Here is a 19,337-nt window from a genome sequence, read left to right on the forward strand (position 1 = left end):
ACGACCGTCGTTTACTCGCCCGTGGCGGTGGCCATTACGAAGATTACCCCGTTACTGCGGCGATGGGGATCCGATCCGCCGCGTGGTGTCTTATCGTCAGACGGAAGCAGATTGTTAATCTTTCATAACGATTATTGTCCACCGCGCGAGAAGTTACGCTCTGGTGTCGTCCTTGGCGAAGTCGGCTATCTTGTGCTGGAACCATTTTTACGGTCCCCATAAGCGGCAGCTTAGCATCTCAGCGCGTAGTTAGTGTAATGGACAGCTCAATGATTGAATTAAAATCTGCTGCCACACGCCGGTCTCGGTGAACGAATTTTGATGCCCGATTCGCTATCAAACTAGCGCCACCCGTCGTTCGATCCCGGAACTAATTAAAAAGGAATCGCCCGAGCCAGTCCGCGCTGCTTATCGAGTCGTCCACGCGTTCCGGTGTCGCTGGTCGCCCCATAAATTACGCCTCGCACGTCGTTTCGATTTCACATTTCCATCTCCAGCCTCCTCCAGCCGGCCGGATCTTCGGCCGGGAGCTCTTGGCACAGATTTATCTCTGCAAATCCCACGGCCCTCCGTACCGAACGTGCCGGCCGGCAAACAACAATAGGGCGCCCATTGGGTGGCGGGTTGGGCGAAGCATAGCGAGCATAGTAATTTAAATTTTATCAGACCCTCCGAGAGAGAGAGAAAGAGTGGGGATCGCATCGGGTCTCCCGAATCCGATGGCAATTGTGTCGTACGTGATTCTTGTTTATGGTTTCTCATTTATTTTCTTCCGTGGCCGTCCCTGTGGAGCAGGGGACGGACGGTGGCCAGCGGAAATGACTTGAGCCTCGAGGGTGACTTGAGCAGTTTCTGAGCTAACAAAGAAGTGAGACTCTCTATTTGAATGTTATGTTTCAACAACAAGGTGTCTTAGTTTTGAAATTACAGCGCTGGTACTTTACAGTTTTCAAATAAATACTATAGTTTATCTGTCAACCCAAGTGTCAGTGTTTTAGTCGAATGTCTGCTATTTCCGAAAATGAAGCGTTTAACAACACAACAACCTGTTAAAATTATTCAAATTTACTACAAAAGTGGGAACTCAAATGTAAATACGTTTCGAATCACTAGAAGTGAGTTTGATCGTCATAATCGACGTGCTTCACAGTGCATTAGTAGATTGGGCGAAAATTCCATCAAATGGGCACATTTTGAGATATTCAGAGGTCTATACATCATTGTAATACATTTTTCCATAACAGGCCGAAAACGCTAATTTTCCCGGCAAAATTTTCAAATCAATACAAACTGAAACTATAAAATAAATAGCCCTGTAGTTTTAGATACTTTTTCCAGCGCCATCCCACCATCTCTGTATCCCGTCCAAATAGTACTCAGAAAATTAGTCCTTTTTCTATTTAAAGTGATCGTTCACGAAGGTCATTCCCTTTTCACTTTACGTCTCTCATTCTCTGTCATCCGAGAGCAATTTTAAGATCAAGGAACAAAACGAAGTCACATGGAACTAGATCTGGTGAGCAAGGTTGGTGTACGTTGGTTGGGCAAGGCAGTTGGAATCGTAATTCATGGATTCGCGCGGACAGCTTTCTCATGTCCAAATGTTGATTTTAAATGTGACAAACGTATTTTTTGCCACGCTGCTCAAAATTTCATACTGATAAATCCTGGTCGAAACAAATAAATTGTCATTAAAACGTCGTTACGCGATTGCGTCAATTTTCACAAAAAATGACATCAAACAACTGAAACAATCGGAAAATCGACAACAGAACTCACCAGCTTCCGTTTACGAGTCCTACGAGATCTGCATGTTTAGGCCAGAAACATATCAAGCCACCCTCGAAGAAAGAAACTCGTGAAACTTCGAACCCGAGTCCGAGTTTTTCGCGCCCGGCAGAATCCTGTTGCAGTGCCTGTGACATATTGCTTAATCGCAGCGCCAGTCACGATGCTGGAAATCCGAGGCACTTCCCGAGGCACACTTCACGGATTGAGCTGACCCATCAAACGGAGCTCACAGTTTAGTTAATTTTACCAAAACGGAAGACAACATCAAAACATCTGTTTGCTGCTTGTCCGCGCCCGCGGCTATGTACACAACCGGATCGGGAACGCAAATGAAGCGCACACCGCCACCGCAAGGTCAGCGTTGCGGCCTCAGAACGATGCCATGTTTGTGCTGCGGTTGTGCTTGTTTGTGTTTGAGCTTCGCAATCGAAAATCACTTTGGCTTCGCTTTGTGCTCCGTTTCGTCATTCATTCCCCCAATAAAACTACGCCCGCGACTACGCGTGGGCTTAATTCCCGCGCGCAGGCCCCATAAATATTGCCCAGCCCAGCGACGGGGCTCCCTCCGGCGCCGGCACCGCTATTTACGGAGTCAGCCCAAACCAAATCAAGTGGTAATATACTGCAAATGTGGCATCACCAGTGGCGACACTCCACCGTGGTGCAATAAAAAGAAGGCAAAACGTGGCCTCATAAATCAACGACGACCGCCACTCCACCACCAGTCGGATTTCCCGCCCCTCGATCGTGGGGGGGCTTTAACCTCCACCGTTTGCCGGTTGTTGTCCATTTTCCGTGCCGCTAAAAATAACACGCCATTCGTCGGGGGTTCTCCTCACCAGGGTCACCATTATCGCGTGCGCCGAGGATTCGTTGTTTTGCGTTTTAACACAAACACGCGGAAGCAACAAAAAAAAAGCCGAGGCACCGAAAATGGGTAGCATAAGATTGGTTTCGATTTCCTGGCCAACCACCATCGCCACCGCTTTCTTAACGGAGGGCTTCCGGGCGGCCTCCAGACTCGGGATCGGGAGCGGCTCGACAATCGCTTCACCACCTGCCGGAAAGCTAATGCCGGATGCCGAAGCCCGCCGCTGCCACCGAAACACAGGAAACAGCCCACCGCCCAGAAACAATCTGGTCAGCCAGGTGGATTTCATCCGGGGGGTCCGCGGGAAATGGAATAAAAGTGAAAACGTTGCGCGAACATGCGATCCAGCGAATGGAGTGGTTTTCCCCCGTGGGGTGACTTTCGCTGGAGGCTAATATCCTTGCGACGTACTCCTGCGGCCGAGGACACACGTTACCCCGACGGAGGCCACCCAGCCCGAACGTTATCGATCCGGTCAATTCCGGCCATGCCGAGCTGATGGAGGCGCCTGGTGAGCCGTAGTTGATGGAGACGCCTGGTGACTTGTGCCAATCTGTGCGACAGTTTCCCATTTTCGGATTACATCTCACCGCGTGATTGCGGCGTGCGTGAAACGTTCCGGGAGGGCCTAATAGGCTTAATAGATAAACTCAAGCGTGTACGCTCAAGGACGGCGGCGGACACAATTTGTCATCCGACCAAAGAGCAAAAGTAATCCCTCGTGGGGATTAGTGATTTCCAGAAATTTCACGCCAGGCTCCGTTAGCGTTAGATGGTGCGGTTAAAGTGGTTTCGACTGTTACCATTGCTATCCGCATGGGGGCACACGGATTCCGCGAAACCTAAACCTTTAAAACGTTCTTCGAAATCGTCCATCAGTGAAAGCGATTGGAGCAACCACTTTGGCTGTCGTCCCGTCAGATTCCACCTTTCCTGTAGCATCTTTAGATTACACACCTATCTGATGATCGTTTGTCCGATTAAAGGATACCGAAAGTAAAATTCAGACGTCAGACCGGATTGCGAAGTGGCGAGCTGCTAAGGTCTAGCCTACAGCGAAATAGTAAATCGATTGCTTTAATTGGTTGTAATGAACGTCAATCCAAGACTGATTACGGTGACCTGGTTTGACCACCACTTAAATCAATCCGGCGAAGCATGGGATCAATTCCATCTTTCACCCCGATGTGTCGACCATTAACAAAGGAGCGTGAAGCTTCTCGACACCATGAGTGCGTATGGGCGATGAGCAGAAATTTCTACCTCCTCTCCGGCTTCCACGGCTAATGGCCAGTCCAAATGCTCCTCTGCCGCAACGTTTTTAGTAGGATTAATTGGCGTAATTATGGTATTCTTTCGTGAAGCAGTAATTCTTCGAGCGAAAGCATTCGCTTGTTGCTGCCCCCCTTCCTTCATAAGCAATATCTCATAGACGCCCGCACCTGCTCATCAACCAGTCGTTTCAACGTTAATTTAGCTCATTTAAAGGCTCATTAATTTCGCACCCCACGCTGCCGCCCGGTTTGGATCGTTCGGCATAATTTGCTCCTTATCGGCTGCTCCCCACGTCCCGACTGACCTCACGGCCGTTAGACTCTCGCCAACCAGGATGGGGGATGGTCCATTAATTAGTTATGGTGTGGGACCCAAAAGAACGCCACCACCACATGCACAGTCTAGTGACACTCACGTCCAGATCGCTCAGCTCGCTGTGCGTGTCGTGCTGAATGTCTTTGATGTCGATACCGAGATCGCAATCGCTCGCGCGCAGGTTGTGGTGCCGATGGTGCAGATGCTGATGGTGGTGATGATGGTGGTTGACGTGCAGCGTGTTGGCCGCGTTGTTTATTTGAACACTGTTCAGCAGAATGTTGGAGCTGGTCCGGCTGAGAGCTTTCCGCTGGCGAACCGCTTCCCTGGGGTGTCAGAATGGGAAGAATAAGAGCATCAGCGTTTGCATCCGTTGCATAACCCGTCAAGGGAACAACGCGAACGTACTTGTAGATTCGGTAGTACATCGTCACCATCACGATCCCCGGGATCCAGAAGCTGATCGAGCTGGAGATGATTGCATAGGACTTATTTACAACAAATATACACAGGTCCGGGTTGACTTTCAGCGTCGCCAGATGCTCCGCCGTCGTGTACCAGCCCAGGAAGATGGGGGTGAATGAGATAAGCGCCGGCAGCATCCAGACGTTGGCCAGCATCATGAACACCGTCCGTTGCGTCATGTACAGCGGGTACTCCAGTGGACGGACGATGGCGAAATATCTGTGCCGAAGAAAAGAGGGTCACACAACTATTGCTCAACAGAACCGAAGCTTGACGTCCGTAGAATTTATGATATGGATGGGCTCAGAGTTAATGGCACAAAAAAACTCGGGTCTGTCTCACCAATAGGGAATTATGAAAGTGTGTTTGAAATTTCCTTTCCAGTAAGGAAAATGAAAAAGGCTGGTTTTCTTTTCATGATTTAAGTTCATTACAGGGCTTGTGCGATTAATGTCCTCAACGTAAACGAATGAGACTGTAACAAAAACCACGCTTATCAAATTAAGGTTATTATGAATTTCATGGCCGACGTAAATGTCACTTATTTTATTCAATAAGCCTATCTACGCTATAAAGATACATTTGACGACGGCAGTTAACGTTGACGCTCGTAAACTGCACAATCATTTGCAGAACACAAGTGAGACACTCAGGATGAAAAATTGCACAAAAATCACACGTGGAAATCACACGGGCCGGGCCAGCATTGCCCCATACTGATTCGGCTTTGCGCCGGTTCGTTCGTTCCCGGCCATCCTTTCTTCGTTGACGATTAACTTTTCCATCGTTCGTGAGCTCATTTCAAGCTGATTTTGTAGCTGATGTCAGTTCATCACGGTCTGTTTCGGCACAAAAACGCGCCACTCGCTCGGTACGACAAAACCGTGTTCTTGACAGGCAGAAACCAACGGAAGCACCGTAATGAGACGGAGAACGAAATTGCAATAGACTGGGGTGTGGAATTAATAGTTGGAAGGCACCACTCGGAGTCGTCACGTTATGAAAAAACTTCACCAAGATAATTAAACTTTGTACCACTGCAGTCGCTTCCGAAAGGGGAAAAATGACGAACTGTGGGGAATGATGGATGGGTTTCAACTAGGACGGGTACTTACCGGTCTACTGATATGCAGCAAAGGTGAAGGATGCTGGCGGTAGAGAAGTAAACATCCAAGCTATTCCACACGTTGCACATGAACGGACCGAATAACCATCTGCAACGGAGAAGCTGTATTTTAGTGTTTTCTAAGTGCAGCGTGGATCTGCGAGAGTGGCCATCGGGCCACAGTCCGTAGGATTACGATAGGATACTTACGATGATTAATTTTCTTTCACACCAGTTGATAAATATTCAACAATCGAATGCAAAATCAAATTAATAACAGTAAAAAAGGCTTAACAGTGTGTGTTGGAAGCAAATTGCCGCGCTTCACACTTTTGGTCAAAAGAATATCGCGATGTTACCATATCAATAGCATATCGAACCATAACAAGCGTGGCGCTATCATGTATCGATGCTCGGTGCTGCAACTTCATTCTATTGGCCGTTCAGCGCTACTTTCTGGGTTATCCCATCACCAATTATACGTCCACCGGCTGCGTGTGCGTTTTCCCGCATCGGATTTATTCGCTAACAACGTTCGGTTTTGTTTTTTTCTCTCGTTTCACTCTCGGCCTTCCGTTGAAGTGCTTCCATTTCGCGGCGACCGCGCAGCAGGCACCTCACGCTTGGGCGGAAATTGAATTTTCCAACAGCTGGGCAATGTCGCTGGGCACACCACGACCGACAACGGACAGCGGAAAGCCTGCGCTTGACAATTTCGTTCGGTTCGAACCGTTCAACAGAAACTACAGAAAGTCCGGACCGAGCGTGGTCGCGCGACATCGTGCAGAGCTTCCGGAAATTTGGAAACGCAGAAAGCGAGTCCTGCAAACGCACAGGGATCGCTCCCCCACCACCACCTAACGAGCTGCGCCAGGCGAGTGCACGCCGGTAACTTCGTTCGGGTCCAAAATTTAAACGCTGATCGAAAACGAAAGCTGCCGATAATTTGATTGTTGTCTCACAACAAAGCTTTTAGCGATGGTTCGAAAATTCACCTGCCGACAACGGAGTGTTACGGAAAAAGCCGAATCGATCCGGTTTCAATTAAAAATGTTCACGCGTGCCTGGGCGAGTTTTTGCGCTTCACTTACCTGCCGGAAATTTCTACCGATGCGTTGAATGTCATCGCACAGAGTGCAACCAGCGTATCCGCCATCGCTAATGATACTACAAAGTAGTTGGTTATTACCCTGCAAGTGGGGAAGTGGAAAGAACAAACGAAACAGAATTCAGTACACCATGTTTGACGCTCTGCAGGGATATCAGCGAAATTCGCTGATTGGAAAGGAAATTTTCGGTAAATCCCAATACAAAAACACTCGCCAGGAGATCCAAATCATGTCCTGTTTTTATACTTTAACCACCGATCATCACACCCAAATGCAGTTATCCTTGCAAACTATAATCCGAACCGTTCACAATCGACCTCATTCCTTCAATTGTAAGCGGATTCTCTTTTTCTTTTACTTTTGCATGTCCCTTTTGGACTGTCGTAGCTTATGTATGAAACCGTGCGGTGCACCATGTCATAACAAGTCCACCGACCACATATCAGCTGGCTCTATTGGCTCCGGACATCAACCAAGCGATGCGCCAGAGAAACGTCCATCAAAACATCCGGGATGCGGTGTCGGAGAGAGGGCGACCTCGGTGACTCATGTGCCGGCCCTGGGCACCCTGCCATAGGGCGAACTAAATCTAATCAAACCATCCCATTCCTTTGCCGGGTGCAACATCATCACACGGACCAGTTGCTTCAAGCTCCAAAGAATGGTTGCTCCGGATGTCCTTCCGGCTGCCAGTAGCGCACGTCCAAACGGCCAAAAGTGCCAGGCCCAAGAAACCTCGAGACGGCCGCCAGATGCTTCTTTTAGCGTTGGAACGAAGCTCGTTTCCCAGTCTCTCAGTCTTGGCCACTGCGATTCCGAGATGCTTATTAAAACCGGACAAAGTGGTGCATCCTATCTTTTCTGCTGATGATTTCTCGATTGTTTGCGATCAAGCGCTCGGAATCCTGGCCCGCAATGCGCTAGGGTGATCTCAAAGCCGTCGGATGGCATATCACGTTGCAGAAATGGTCCGCCATAGATGCACTGAAGTTCAGTTAGAATTTACTGTGCGGCCAGTGCGCTGTGGAGGCAGACATTAGTCGTTGCTGCGGCAAACGTTCAGCAATCTCATTATCCCGTGACAGGCGTCTCCGGGGTGGTTGCTGAAGTGTTCCCAGCGTGCGATGCGACACGTGACATGATCGGGGCCTCTGCATGATGGGAAAGATTCATGCATACATCATGAAAGTGACTCGCTGTGCGGCTCGTTTGTTAATGTGGTTAGATGTTGAAGGAAGCACTGCACATTAAATTATTCAACCGTTCGTGGTTCGTTCGTTCGTTTCAAACCGCTCAGGACCGAAATGCAATAATAAATTATGCACTTTATGCCTTTTATACCCATTTGTATATTTTATTTATGATTGATGTTATGTGCGCCTTAAGAACACTTTGAGTTTAGTGGATAGCATGGATCGCTTTCCTGTAAACTGTACGGGAAAAAATAAGAAAGTAACTCCACAACGTACTTTAAACCTGTAGCAACGTAATCTCTATCAAGAGCCTCACAACCATTGCGGCGCTGTTCTAACATTTCGATAACCCTGTTTGTAAAACGAGGTCTGCAAACAGCCAGCAGTTGCTGGGAGCCAAATCTGCCGAATGCGGTGGATGTGGGTCGTTTCTTGGCCCTTGATATTTCCCTTCTCAAGCTGGCCGATAAATATTACATCATGCATATCCCAAAATAACAAAGTCATAGACCTTTCCAGTCGATTGATATCATTTCGGACGCTTTGTCCGAGGTTCAATAGTTGGTCCAGTCCCACAGATGACAATCGTTTTGCATTCGGACTGAAGGGATCGATGCATGTTTCATCCATTGCTACGTATCGATGCGAAAATTTCGGTTAGTTACGTTTAAACACGAACAAACGCTACAGAGAATCTCCAGAAAGTCCTTGCTTACGGTCAACAGTGAGCAAACGCAGAACCAATTTCAAACAGAGCTATCTCATACTAAAATGCTTTTGCAATAGAAAGTCAACACGTTGTTTTAATATCTTTACAGTGTCTATACAGTTTATTTTCCTATCATTCAAAATTATTTTGCGGATTTTTCTGTTGTTACCGCCTCATTTTAACGTCCTCTCCATTCAGCATCATCGGTGTCTCTTCGACCCCGTTTCAACAAACCAACGTTTTATTGCTGTTTCTGATAGATCGGAGTCCTTATGACACTTTTCAAACCATTGGTTAGAGTAGAATATTTTTAAACAGCTTTCTTTTGAAGGCTAGCACTAACTGAAAGGCTCGAGACTTTTTAGCCCACCTGTGACTCCAACGTGTTCACTCACTCTTACATGGCAACGTCGTTTTCATAAATAGCGCCGGATGAAAGAAAGTGGAGCCCGAAAACGGTTATCTCTTGGCTCGCATGCTCCACTGTCACTTGGGCTACAAATCTTAGTCGGATCAAAAAACTTCCCAAAACAGCCGTGGGACAGCCGAGTCTAAATTTATAGCTGCGAACGCAACAAAACCGATCCTAAATTAGCTACTGGGAACAGTAGGCCCACAGGGCGTCGCCTACTTGGTGCCTGGCTTAGGCTGGGCTTTGAAGTTTACCTCCACTTTTCGCTGGGGAGCGAAGCGAAGCCATCATGGCGTCGGAGGAATGCGAAAAAATGCTTACCCACTTACTTACTTATGGTGAGCCACACCAGCGCCCCAGCCATGTTTCGGTCGCCCGAAGGACACTTTCGGAGACAAAAGTCGACCGAGAAACGATAACACAAAGCCCGCCCGGCGGCGGACTCCCTGAACGCAGAATATATTGGCTACTGTTGTGCGATGTTATTCAACATCTTCAGCACCTTCGGCACGGCCCTCATACCATATGGTGGGTTAAGAAAAGCTCCAGCGACCAGCCAGTCGATTCACAAACACAATCGGGACATTCGAATGGTACACAAGTTTGCTTAAGTTGGGTATAATGCTTAAACATCGACAGTAAACTGATGGCGCTGCCAATGCTGCCGGCCAGCGGGAACCGGCAGAGGAACCAGCATATTTATTCTGTAGTGTGGACAAGGGCCAACAGCCAGTCCTTCGGTTAGTGGTGAAACACCCTGGCATTGGCTTATCCGCCACGTGCGTCGGGCGCAGCGTTCACCGTGGATCCTTTTTCCTTCGTTTCGACTCGACTTCGAACGAGCTCGGTCCGGAACCGGGCTTAATGCTTGAGGCCCCACCGTCTCGTCCGCCCCATTATTGATTTTGCGATTTGATTCAATAAAATAAATATTATCCTTCGAGCGCCGCGATCCGATCGAATCAGGGCGACCGACCCCGTGTGTATGTGTGCTCCCCGGGCTGGCTCTTAAAGTGAAATTGTGTGCCGAGTGAAAGGACCCCGGAAAGGACACGACAACAACGGATAGTACCAGCAGCAACCCGTGGCTGACGGTGGCTTGTTTGTGAGCGCTGCGAGTGGACGGTTAAATCCCTGGCCTCCCGGAAGACGCCCGGCTCGGCCGGACATTTACGAGTCTACAGAAAAATGCCATGACCCGTTGGCCGCTGCAGGAGGCTTAAGGCGTGCCGGCACAAAGCTTAGTTATCGGCCCCCGGGGGGAGCGCTAACCGATTCGTCCCGTCCCGAATCGTTAAATAATAAAACCATCAACAACCCATGCAGCCGCGTAGTGGCCACTGTGAGAGGTTTTGAAATGTCCTTCGTGGGCGAGTCAGTCGTGAGCTTTTTTCGGCCCTTCGAGGGGAGTGTCATTGAATGGCGGAGGGACAAGAGAGTAACCCGGGTCTAAACGGCCCATCATCACGCAACTCCACACAGCCGAACGCAAAGCACAAATCAGTATCAGACCATGTTGGGGTGTAAAATATTCATGCTATAACCCACGCGGGCTAAAAGAGGGGCCCCGACTTCTCCTCCGGGCCAATGGCTTACTCGGCGGCGTGAGGAAAGAATCGGAGGTTCCCACTCACAGGACGTACCGACAGCTGCAGCATGCTCAAGAAGGCAAAAGCAAATTGATGAAGAAAAATGACGTTCGCTGAGCTTCCGAAAGTAAACACTGGCGTCGCTCCGTGGTCCCTTCGTGCCGCAGGAAGTGGGAAAGAAGCTTTCCACCAACACCGAAGCTCGACCCGCCGCGCCTGATCGGGACGACAAATTGGTTTTTGTAGTGTGCATTGGCCAAGGCCGGAAGCAGTCGCAGGACACGGCATTACACGGTGCCGTGGCGCGCGCCCAACAATCGAAATGCGGAAGGACAACAACAAACACGACTGCCGGAACCGGAAAAGCGAACTCATTCATTCATGGTGCCTCGCTCGCTTCATTACCAGCCGCTGGGGGGTTTTTGTCCTTTCAGGCTCGGCAAGGGCGCCGATGATGGTGGCGATTCCGACGACGATTAACTGCAACATTAGTAACTCGCTTAGCGCATAAATCACGCGCCGGGGAATGTGCATAATTTCAGCGAGAAAAAGCGAACGAACCCCCGAGACATTTATCACGGCATTATGCACCGCAAATGGATTCAATTTGCGGTGTGGCCGGGTCGAAGGTGACCATTGCAATTACACGGCCGGCCATCGGTGCACGCTGGCACCGTAAGTGATTAGTATGCACGATTTATGAAAACACTCGCCGGTAAATGGACTGGCTAAACGGTGCGTGATTGTCTTTGCTCGGGGTTGAAGTTAACCCACTCCGAGGGCTGAAAACCACCAGAGAACGATCCCGAAAATAGGAAACCATTGGCAAAATACCTAACCCATTTCCTGTTTATGTCAGGGCCTGTAACGACGGTTCGTTAGGGTTTTCCTGGTCCACTCGGGACTTTAAGGCTCGTCTCCGCAGAACGCCCAGTGCCTGAACTTTTGCCACTAAAACTTTTGCTCGATCGTTACACTCGCACAGGGGTTGTTTAATAGTGGTGGGAATGTTTTGAATGTGAAATATCTAATACTGATCCTACGATTCGGTAACATAGTTTCTCAACATACAATAACTAAACCAAAGTTTTACCAAAGCCGTACTCTACGCTGCCTGTTACCGGTAAATTTAAGGTAAACATCCTCAATGGATTGACACAACTCACGAACCAACCATTCAGTTTTAATGTTGACTAATGGCCGTCAAAAGTTTAATGCCGACATTTTACCCGAAACTTTCTGCACAAATGATTGAAAAACATATCATTGTTTGGAATGATTATTTATCAAGAGAGTATTTGCTTGTTACCCCCAAATAAATCCGACATATTGTATAATACATCACCATTAAGCATCAAGATTCCTACGGCACCTTCCAAGTGTGGAAATTTTATAATTTTCAGAAGGACCTCAAGACACGCTTATTCGAACCCCGTTTGAAGCTACACATTTCACTCATCTCTCAGCTAGATTGTGGATCGCTTTCCAATAAAACCTTTTTTTTTGTTTCTTCAAAGCCATTCGACGACCCATTTCTCGACAGCTTTATATTCGGTAAAGTGCTGCTCTGCCCGTGCATGTCCCAATTAAGGGTTTGTATTGCGTTGACTTCAGGACGTTTACTGCCACGATGTAATATCATTTTATCTTATTTTCTGAAATATTTTGACTGGGACACATTGAGTGGTATTGTAAGTTTTTGCAGTGGTTGGGTTGCGTCTACATGCTCTCCAGAGGATGGTCACCATTCTTCGGATTGACGGGATTCGGATCGAAACTGTTGATCCAAAAAGATCCAGCGATTGGCTTGGAAGCACCACGTTTCGGCATATTGTACAGCGAACGAATGTTTTGATTACCTACTTGAAATTTATTTTATATTATTGATCCCGCGAAGCCGCTTTACATAAGCGCCAACACTTACGCCAGCGGAACGCATGACATTTACGCAACCCACGCTCGTGCATCAATGCCGTTAAGTTCAAAGTTGTGATGGCACAGCATATAGAGTACCATTTAGCACCATCACAGGGTGGCAATTTAATTACACTCTTTCATGTTGTAATTCAACACAAAACCTTCCCTGCCAGCCATGTAGACACAGCACTCGAAAAGATTGCATTTCAAGAGGTTTTTTTTTTCAATTTAACAGCTCGTTCCAGCTCATTCAGCTTACGCGTAGCACTCGTCTTGGTAGCTGAGGCTGCGTAGGTTTGGAGCGACAGCTGATGCTTCTCCATCGCCGGCCAATGCCAAACAGTAGTCGCTAGTCGGCTGTTATTTTGGTTGGAGTCGGTCGAACTGTGTGCGAATAACGTAAGGGTCGGTCGTGACGCCTGTTCCTTTCAGTTGATGCTTCAACATTTGCTGATTCCTGGTGCACCCGGAGAGGGATTTATTTGCTCTTGTGGGAAATGGATAGATTCTGCTGTCGCCCTGTGGGCTAAGTAAATTCACGAGTGGAGCAAATCCGAAAGGCAGACAGTCAGTCCCACCTGGTTACGAACCAGAGGAAGTGGCTTGCCGGGAAATTGGATATTTTGCCAAACCCGTTCGACTGTGAATGCACGCGCCGTGCTGTATCGTAAATGAATCCCGCAAGGTATTCAGAAGCTGCGCTGAGCTGCCTACGAATGACATGATTTCACTCGAGGCCTAAATTAATCATTGAACCATCTTGAGGCTGACGTGCAAGCATCTTGTGCCGTACAGGGGGAACTCCGGTCTCTGCACATCCAGCTTGCTGGCGAGACCGATGAATGGGGAGTCACCGTGTGGTTCCGAGAAAAGCCTCGCATTCAAATGAGCCTTCGCCGACGGGCGCTTCTCGCACCACGTCGGATCGTCGGGAATGTTCTCGTTTCGCCGCAACGATGATTTTCTCGAAGTCACTGCCAACCAGCCAGCCTTCGGCGAAGGATAAGTTCGCTGCCAAGAGATCATGTCACCAGCCACCCCGAGCGTCGAGACGCGCCGTCCCATTAGAAGGTGGTGGAGATCGATTGAATTTCATCAACTGTTTGTCTATCTGGTCCCCCCGGATACAGGCTGCCGGTGCTGGTTTGGCGGGGCCCTTGGATTGACGCACCCGTGAGGGATGCAGGAGTGGATGAAGGCGAATTACGACCTCTTTTACGATTCAGCGGAACGAAATATGATAGATAAATGGATCCGAAGACTAAAGCTACCCGAACGAATGGTCGCATAAATTGATGGAGCACTTAAAGATGCCCCAAAGGTCTGTGTTTGCTTCACTAAAAACGATTGCGCCATTTTTTCGCTCAATCTGGAGGAATATATTTAAACATTGCAATGGAGCTTCTGATACTTGCTCCAAACTATGGATATAAAGATCTTATGCAATCCAAGAAAGAACAGAACTCTGGTTCCTGTTCTTGGTATTTCACATCGATAGTACATAAATTATGAATCAGTATGTAATCTATTTAACGCCAATGACAACACGCTGCCCTCATAATTCCGCGCCAAACTTTGTTACAATCAATTAGGATCGTATTCGAGACCACCGCTGAAGGTCCGTTCCATTCCCGGAGAATGCCTAAACAGTATTCAGCACTCCAGGGACTCCTCTACCTGTGGATGCTGTTCGATAACAAAAAAAAACAAGTTCCAGATTCACTTCCGAGCCTCGGGATGGGATAATGAAATCAATTTCTCTCGCGTCTCCAACAATTTCGAGAGACACGCGAAAAAAAAGGCGCAACGCACTCACAGGACAGTGAAGCTTTGTGCGCCGAACCGAACCACACCGGACCGGGACCGGGAAAGTGCTTAAGAATCCAATCAACAGTCGAAAGCACAGTTCGATTTCACGGCACCCGAAATTGAGTTATCTGACGCGTTCGGTGTGATCGATTTCTTCGACCAGCCGCTCGCCGGATTCCCACGGACCCCGAGAATATCCTCGCAGCGGCTCGCTTGGACAGGAGAGTGGAAACGGAAAACAAAAGTAGCCAAACTTTGCCAAATACACTGGCCGCACTTAATCAAACTTTGGCATGTGCGGGCGAACTTTTTCCTCCTTCCGCACGCCGCACGCACGGAATCGATCCATCGGCGGAACTTTCTGCGTAACGTTGCGTTAGGACGAGACGGCCATGCCGTGCGAATTGGCAACAGTTGCCTTCACACCGTGGTAGTACCGTTTTTGGGAGCCGAACACTTTCACGTCATTTTGAACAGGGCTGACAGTTTTGCCGCAGCATAAACCGCAAACGCGCGCGCTCTCTGGCACCCTTCGGACACCGGGAAAGCCGTTGCATAGAACCTCAAAAGTGTGCGGTGACCAGTCACATGCCCCAGAGCTGAGGGTTTCCACCGTAGATTCTGTGCAATCAGCGCACCGCATCAGCATCCGCTTCCGTTCCGGGAAAAATCGTTCATCGTCCCAAGCCGACGGGGCATCAGAACGATGTCGGTAATCTCTCCGAATCCCGCTATTAGCTCACCACTTCATCTTCTTGGAACACAGCGGAGGGCTGTTCACGGATCGTTTGTACGCAGCACACGCAGCGCAAGTTCCGCCGGTACGCCGCGGACCAAAACCGCCAAGCATCTTGGTCTACAAATTGACTCTTCAGATCGAAAACGCAAATAAAAGCTTACACCAACAATTACGTAGGTTGATTAGTGCGAAGAAAGCACCTCACATTTCACATTGACAGTGTAAGCGTACTTCAATTTGAATGCCTAGGTCCAACGCTCCACAAACGACGTTCGAAGTAACGCTCAGTCTTTCCAATTTGTGGTTTGCGGTGAGCCTCAATAAGTCGCAGGTACGATTCCTGATCACCTTTACTCTTTTGCGACAGAGATCGGTTAGAACTGATGATACTCACACGCAACAGCCAGACCCAATGAATCAGGAACGAGAAGCGGGTTACTAACTGAACCTTTTCTCCAGACTACGAACAACATCCTTCGACTAATAAAAATATCCGTTCGACGTTTGACGCTGACGGTCCGCTGCTGCCATGTGCAAATTGAAAGTGGTTTCCCTGTTGCTGCGAAGCACGGCGTCCGCCAGGGTCAAGCCGTCGTTCCATCGGCCCGGACCGGCTCCCCAGGGGTCTGGTCCGGGGAATAGGACCTTTTTGAAGAAAAATGATCCATCCACCATCCGGGCCGGCTAGTGACAGCATCGCTAGACCGGAAGTAATTAGTGTTTTATGGATTCCGGCGCTAGTGAGTGAGGCGAAACTTTCTCTCGCCGTAAGACGAACGACGGTGGAGCTCCTCGAGGCTCGACTGGCGTAGGGAGTTCGACGTCTGCTCGTGATGCGATCGCTTTTATATTCATTACCGCAAGATTGACACTTCCTTGCCCGGGCTGTCCTGGTCGCGGTGTCTTTGTGTTGAAAACAGCTATCTTGTTACACCACGGTCCGGGTCGACTGGAACTGTTCATTTCAGAAAGGTAGTTCAAAACTAAAACACCAACTGCTGTGTTTCTTGTTCCCGATTAATATACGTGGCCCCCTGATCGAAAGCCATTTGCTAATTGGCACACTCCAAAGATGCATTATAGATGTCTGATGGGAATTACACATCCCCGGCCGGGTACATTGCGGCCAACCAGCCACACCGGGCAGGCTCATTGATTTTCGCATCGATTTTCTCTCCGACCGCAAGTGAATCGTGAATTCTGAATCTTTAATTTTGCCCCAGCGCACAGCGCACTATCCGCAGTACGCGAGAGTGTTAATTTATTTAGACTCACCACTTGCATAACCTCAGCTCGCGGAAAAGAACCTCACCGGTACCAAGTGTCGGGCTTCCTGTCGAGGCCACCACTTCGAGCGGAAACACGAGCGCCAACAGAATTATAATTTTTACTTCCACGAATTCGGGAAGAAGCAAAATAACTTTTCCCATCAATCAAACCTCACCTCAACGCTGGCGGTTGATTTGGCAACGAAAGCGGCCACAGGAAACCACTCAACCACTAGCCAGTGGCCTGAGCCTCGCTCGCTAATAGCGGAGCATAAATTCGCATCCGTCAATATGTCACGTGTCGGGGAAGAATCACGAACCACGGAGGTGTGCCAAGAAATGTACCGTTCCTATTTTATGCAGTCCGATCGATCCACATTCGCCAACCACGTACCGCCACCGTGCGTCAGTTGGGTGTCAAATGTGGGGTATATTTGTTTGTACCGTCCTGCTCTCGAGAGAGAGAATCCTCGGCGAGGCTGTAAGCCATATGACCCGGCTCGATCAGCGCAAAGGTTCAGTGCTCTTCAATCGACCGGAACGCCTCCGATTTGATTTTGCCTCCGGTCAAATATCAATTAAGTTCCCTGCTGCTGCCCCCGGTTACGCAAACCTGGTTCGCTGTCAATCAGCCAGGCCAGGAGGTGGTCGATTGTTTGTTTGCGGCGATGAAACTTGCCGGAAAGCTAGCTTTATTATCCACAGCAGCGACAGCAGGGCAGACTGGGAAAATCATAGAACTGCTCACCTTGACGTGCACTCAAACTTTGTGGGGCCCAGAAAAAGTATGGCGACTGCTTGCCTCCTGAAGTGCGACAACGCAGTGCATCAATTTAAGGGACCATAACCTAGTGGACAACAAAAACGCCAGAGATCCACCCAGCACTTTTGGCTTTGAAGAAACTTTTCCAATATTATTATATCGATTTTTCACGCACCACAAAGGCTCCATCGTGTGCTGGGCCACTCCAGCTCTAAGCACCTCGTTAAACCGCGGGCCGCACATGAATAGTCAAGCGTCGTGGCTGACCCTTCTGCGAAAGTTCTGCCCCACGCCGTACCGGAATCTCAATGAATGCAAATATTCTGCCGCTCTCGGGACCAAACGGAAACGCTGGCCACAGGGGAAAAGAAAGAATCCCTAAACTGTCTGCGCGCAGAACGCAGCAAAACTGGGCAACATTTTATGTTGCTGCCTGGTCGCCGGGAGTGTGGTAAGCCACTGTTACACACGAACGTTACACGCATACACCGCTTAGGACTCGGCTCGATAGCGGCCCCCCGGCGGGGAATTATCATAATCTGTCATTGCTCGTTGTTTAATCTTTTCGCTTCTTCGTCTTCTTCAAGGTTCAAGCCCCGGTGGAATCGTGGGGTTTGGACCGGCCCCGAGGCGGCTTTGGATGGCCCTGTCCAGAACCGGGGTCCTGGTGGCGTTTATCGTGAAACCGAAACTTTCGATATCAATTACGGCGAGAGAAATGATGATGACGAAAGTTTTGCGAAACCATTTTTCTTACGGATTCCCATCACCCGCGGGTGGGGTTTTGCCACCAACCCGGCCAGTCCACCCGGACACAGGGAGAAAGAAAAACGCCACCCGAGCGAGGTAGACATTTAAATGCACTTCTTGAAGATTGTTTTCGCCCGAAAGTTACGGCACGACGGTTTGCGAATTCAAAATGTTCCCTTAAAAAATGGGAACTCCCAGGCCATTCTAAGCATAATTGGACGTAGATCACCCAGAGTTATGTTGGGCGAATGTTGTTGGAATAAATTTCAATTTTATTTAACTTAAAGTGACTTACCTTAATTTCCTATTTTTGTGCACCGATATGATAACGAGTGCATTGCCTAGCACAGCCCCGATGATGATCGATCCGAAGATTAGACTCTTCAAGCACTGCACCGTCAGCTTGACGAGCCGATCGGAAGGTTCTACGATTGATGACGCGGTGGGTTCGGTCCCGTTGGCCGTGGCCGCCAGCTCCGTCGTGCCGTTCCAGACGCCGAAGGCATCCACCGAAGGCCATCCGCCGGAAGTCGTCGCCAGGGCCGAGGTCAGCGTCGACGGCAATGGCACCGGCACCGTCGTGACCAGTGCGGTGGCCACCGTTGCCAGCGTACCATTGAGTCCGCCGACCGGTGGGTCCGCCCGGTTGGCGAACATTTTCACTGGAGAACTAGTGGCGACGGTAGTGCCGGTGGATGATAGCGGATCTGCGTGGACCCCCTGGCCTCAGACAACGTCGATGGGCGGTGGCCGGAAGTGGCTGCTGTCGTAATGGCCGCGAGCATCGGACTTCGCACCGGGACACGGGCTTGCTTTCGCCCATCCGGAGTCATTACCGCGCGTGATCGCTGCCGGTGCCGGTGGACATTCTGCTGCAGCAGCGCACGACTTCTGTCGACTTCCGGTTCCGGTTCCTTGCCCTACGCCGGGCCACTCCATCCAACCATCGGCGCGGCACGCCGGTAACACGTACGGCCCGCTGTGCTGTGTCACTGCACACAGTGATGGATAATTTTCACTAGCACTTCCGATTCACCGCAACGCACGTGACGACGTCTCACGGTGGCGTTTATTGTCCGAATTTAATTAACGTTAGCCGACCGTCCAAGGATTAATGGTGACGAACCGGGTCCCGTGTTCCACCGACGTCGCACTCATTTGATGGCGGATGGCAAAGTTCATAAAATCCTGCAAAGCAAACACGCATAGTCAGATAAAGTGAACAAAATAAAACAACAAAAACCGCTCAAGCGGAGC

At 49.3% G+C, this 19,337-nt stretch overlaps 1 protein-coding gene across 1 annotated transcript in view; it reads right to left on the bottom strand.

The window, feature by feature from the left end:
- The window catches only part of LOC131207406 (octopamine receptor beta-3R-like), a 31,718-nt gene extending 12,981 nt beyond the window's left edge, over nt 1–18,737 (bottom strand). The window contains exons 1-5 of the mRNA XM_058200019.1: nt 18,376–18,737; nt 6,914–7,012; nt 5,833–5,931; nt 4,661–4,936; nt 4,353–4,578 (exon numbers count right to left, since the gene is read on the bottom strand). Coding sequence (XP_058056002.1) covers nt 4,353–4,578; nt 4,661–4,936; nt 5,833–5,931; nt 6,914–7,012; nt 18,376–18,737 — 1,062 coding nt within the window. The remainder of the gene's footprint in view (nt 1–4,352; nt 4,579–4,660; nt 4,937–5,832; nt 5,932–6,913; nt 7,013–18,375) is intronic.
- Between the last annotated feature and the right edge of the window lie 600 nt (nt 18,738–19,337).

The sequence above is a fragment of the Anopheles bellator genome, chromosome 2 (assembly GCF_943735745.2).
Source record: "Anopheles bellator chromosome 2, idAnoBellAS_SP24_06.2, whole genome shotgun sequence".
NCBI lineage: Eukaryota > Metazoa > Arthropoda > Insecta > Diptera > Culicidae > Anopheles > Anopheles bellator.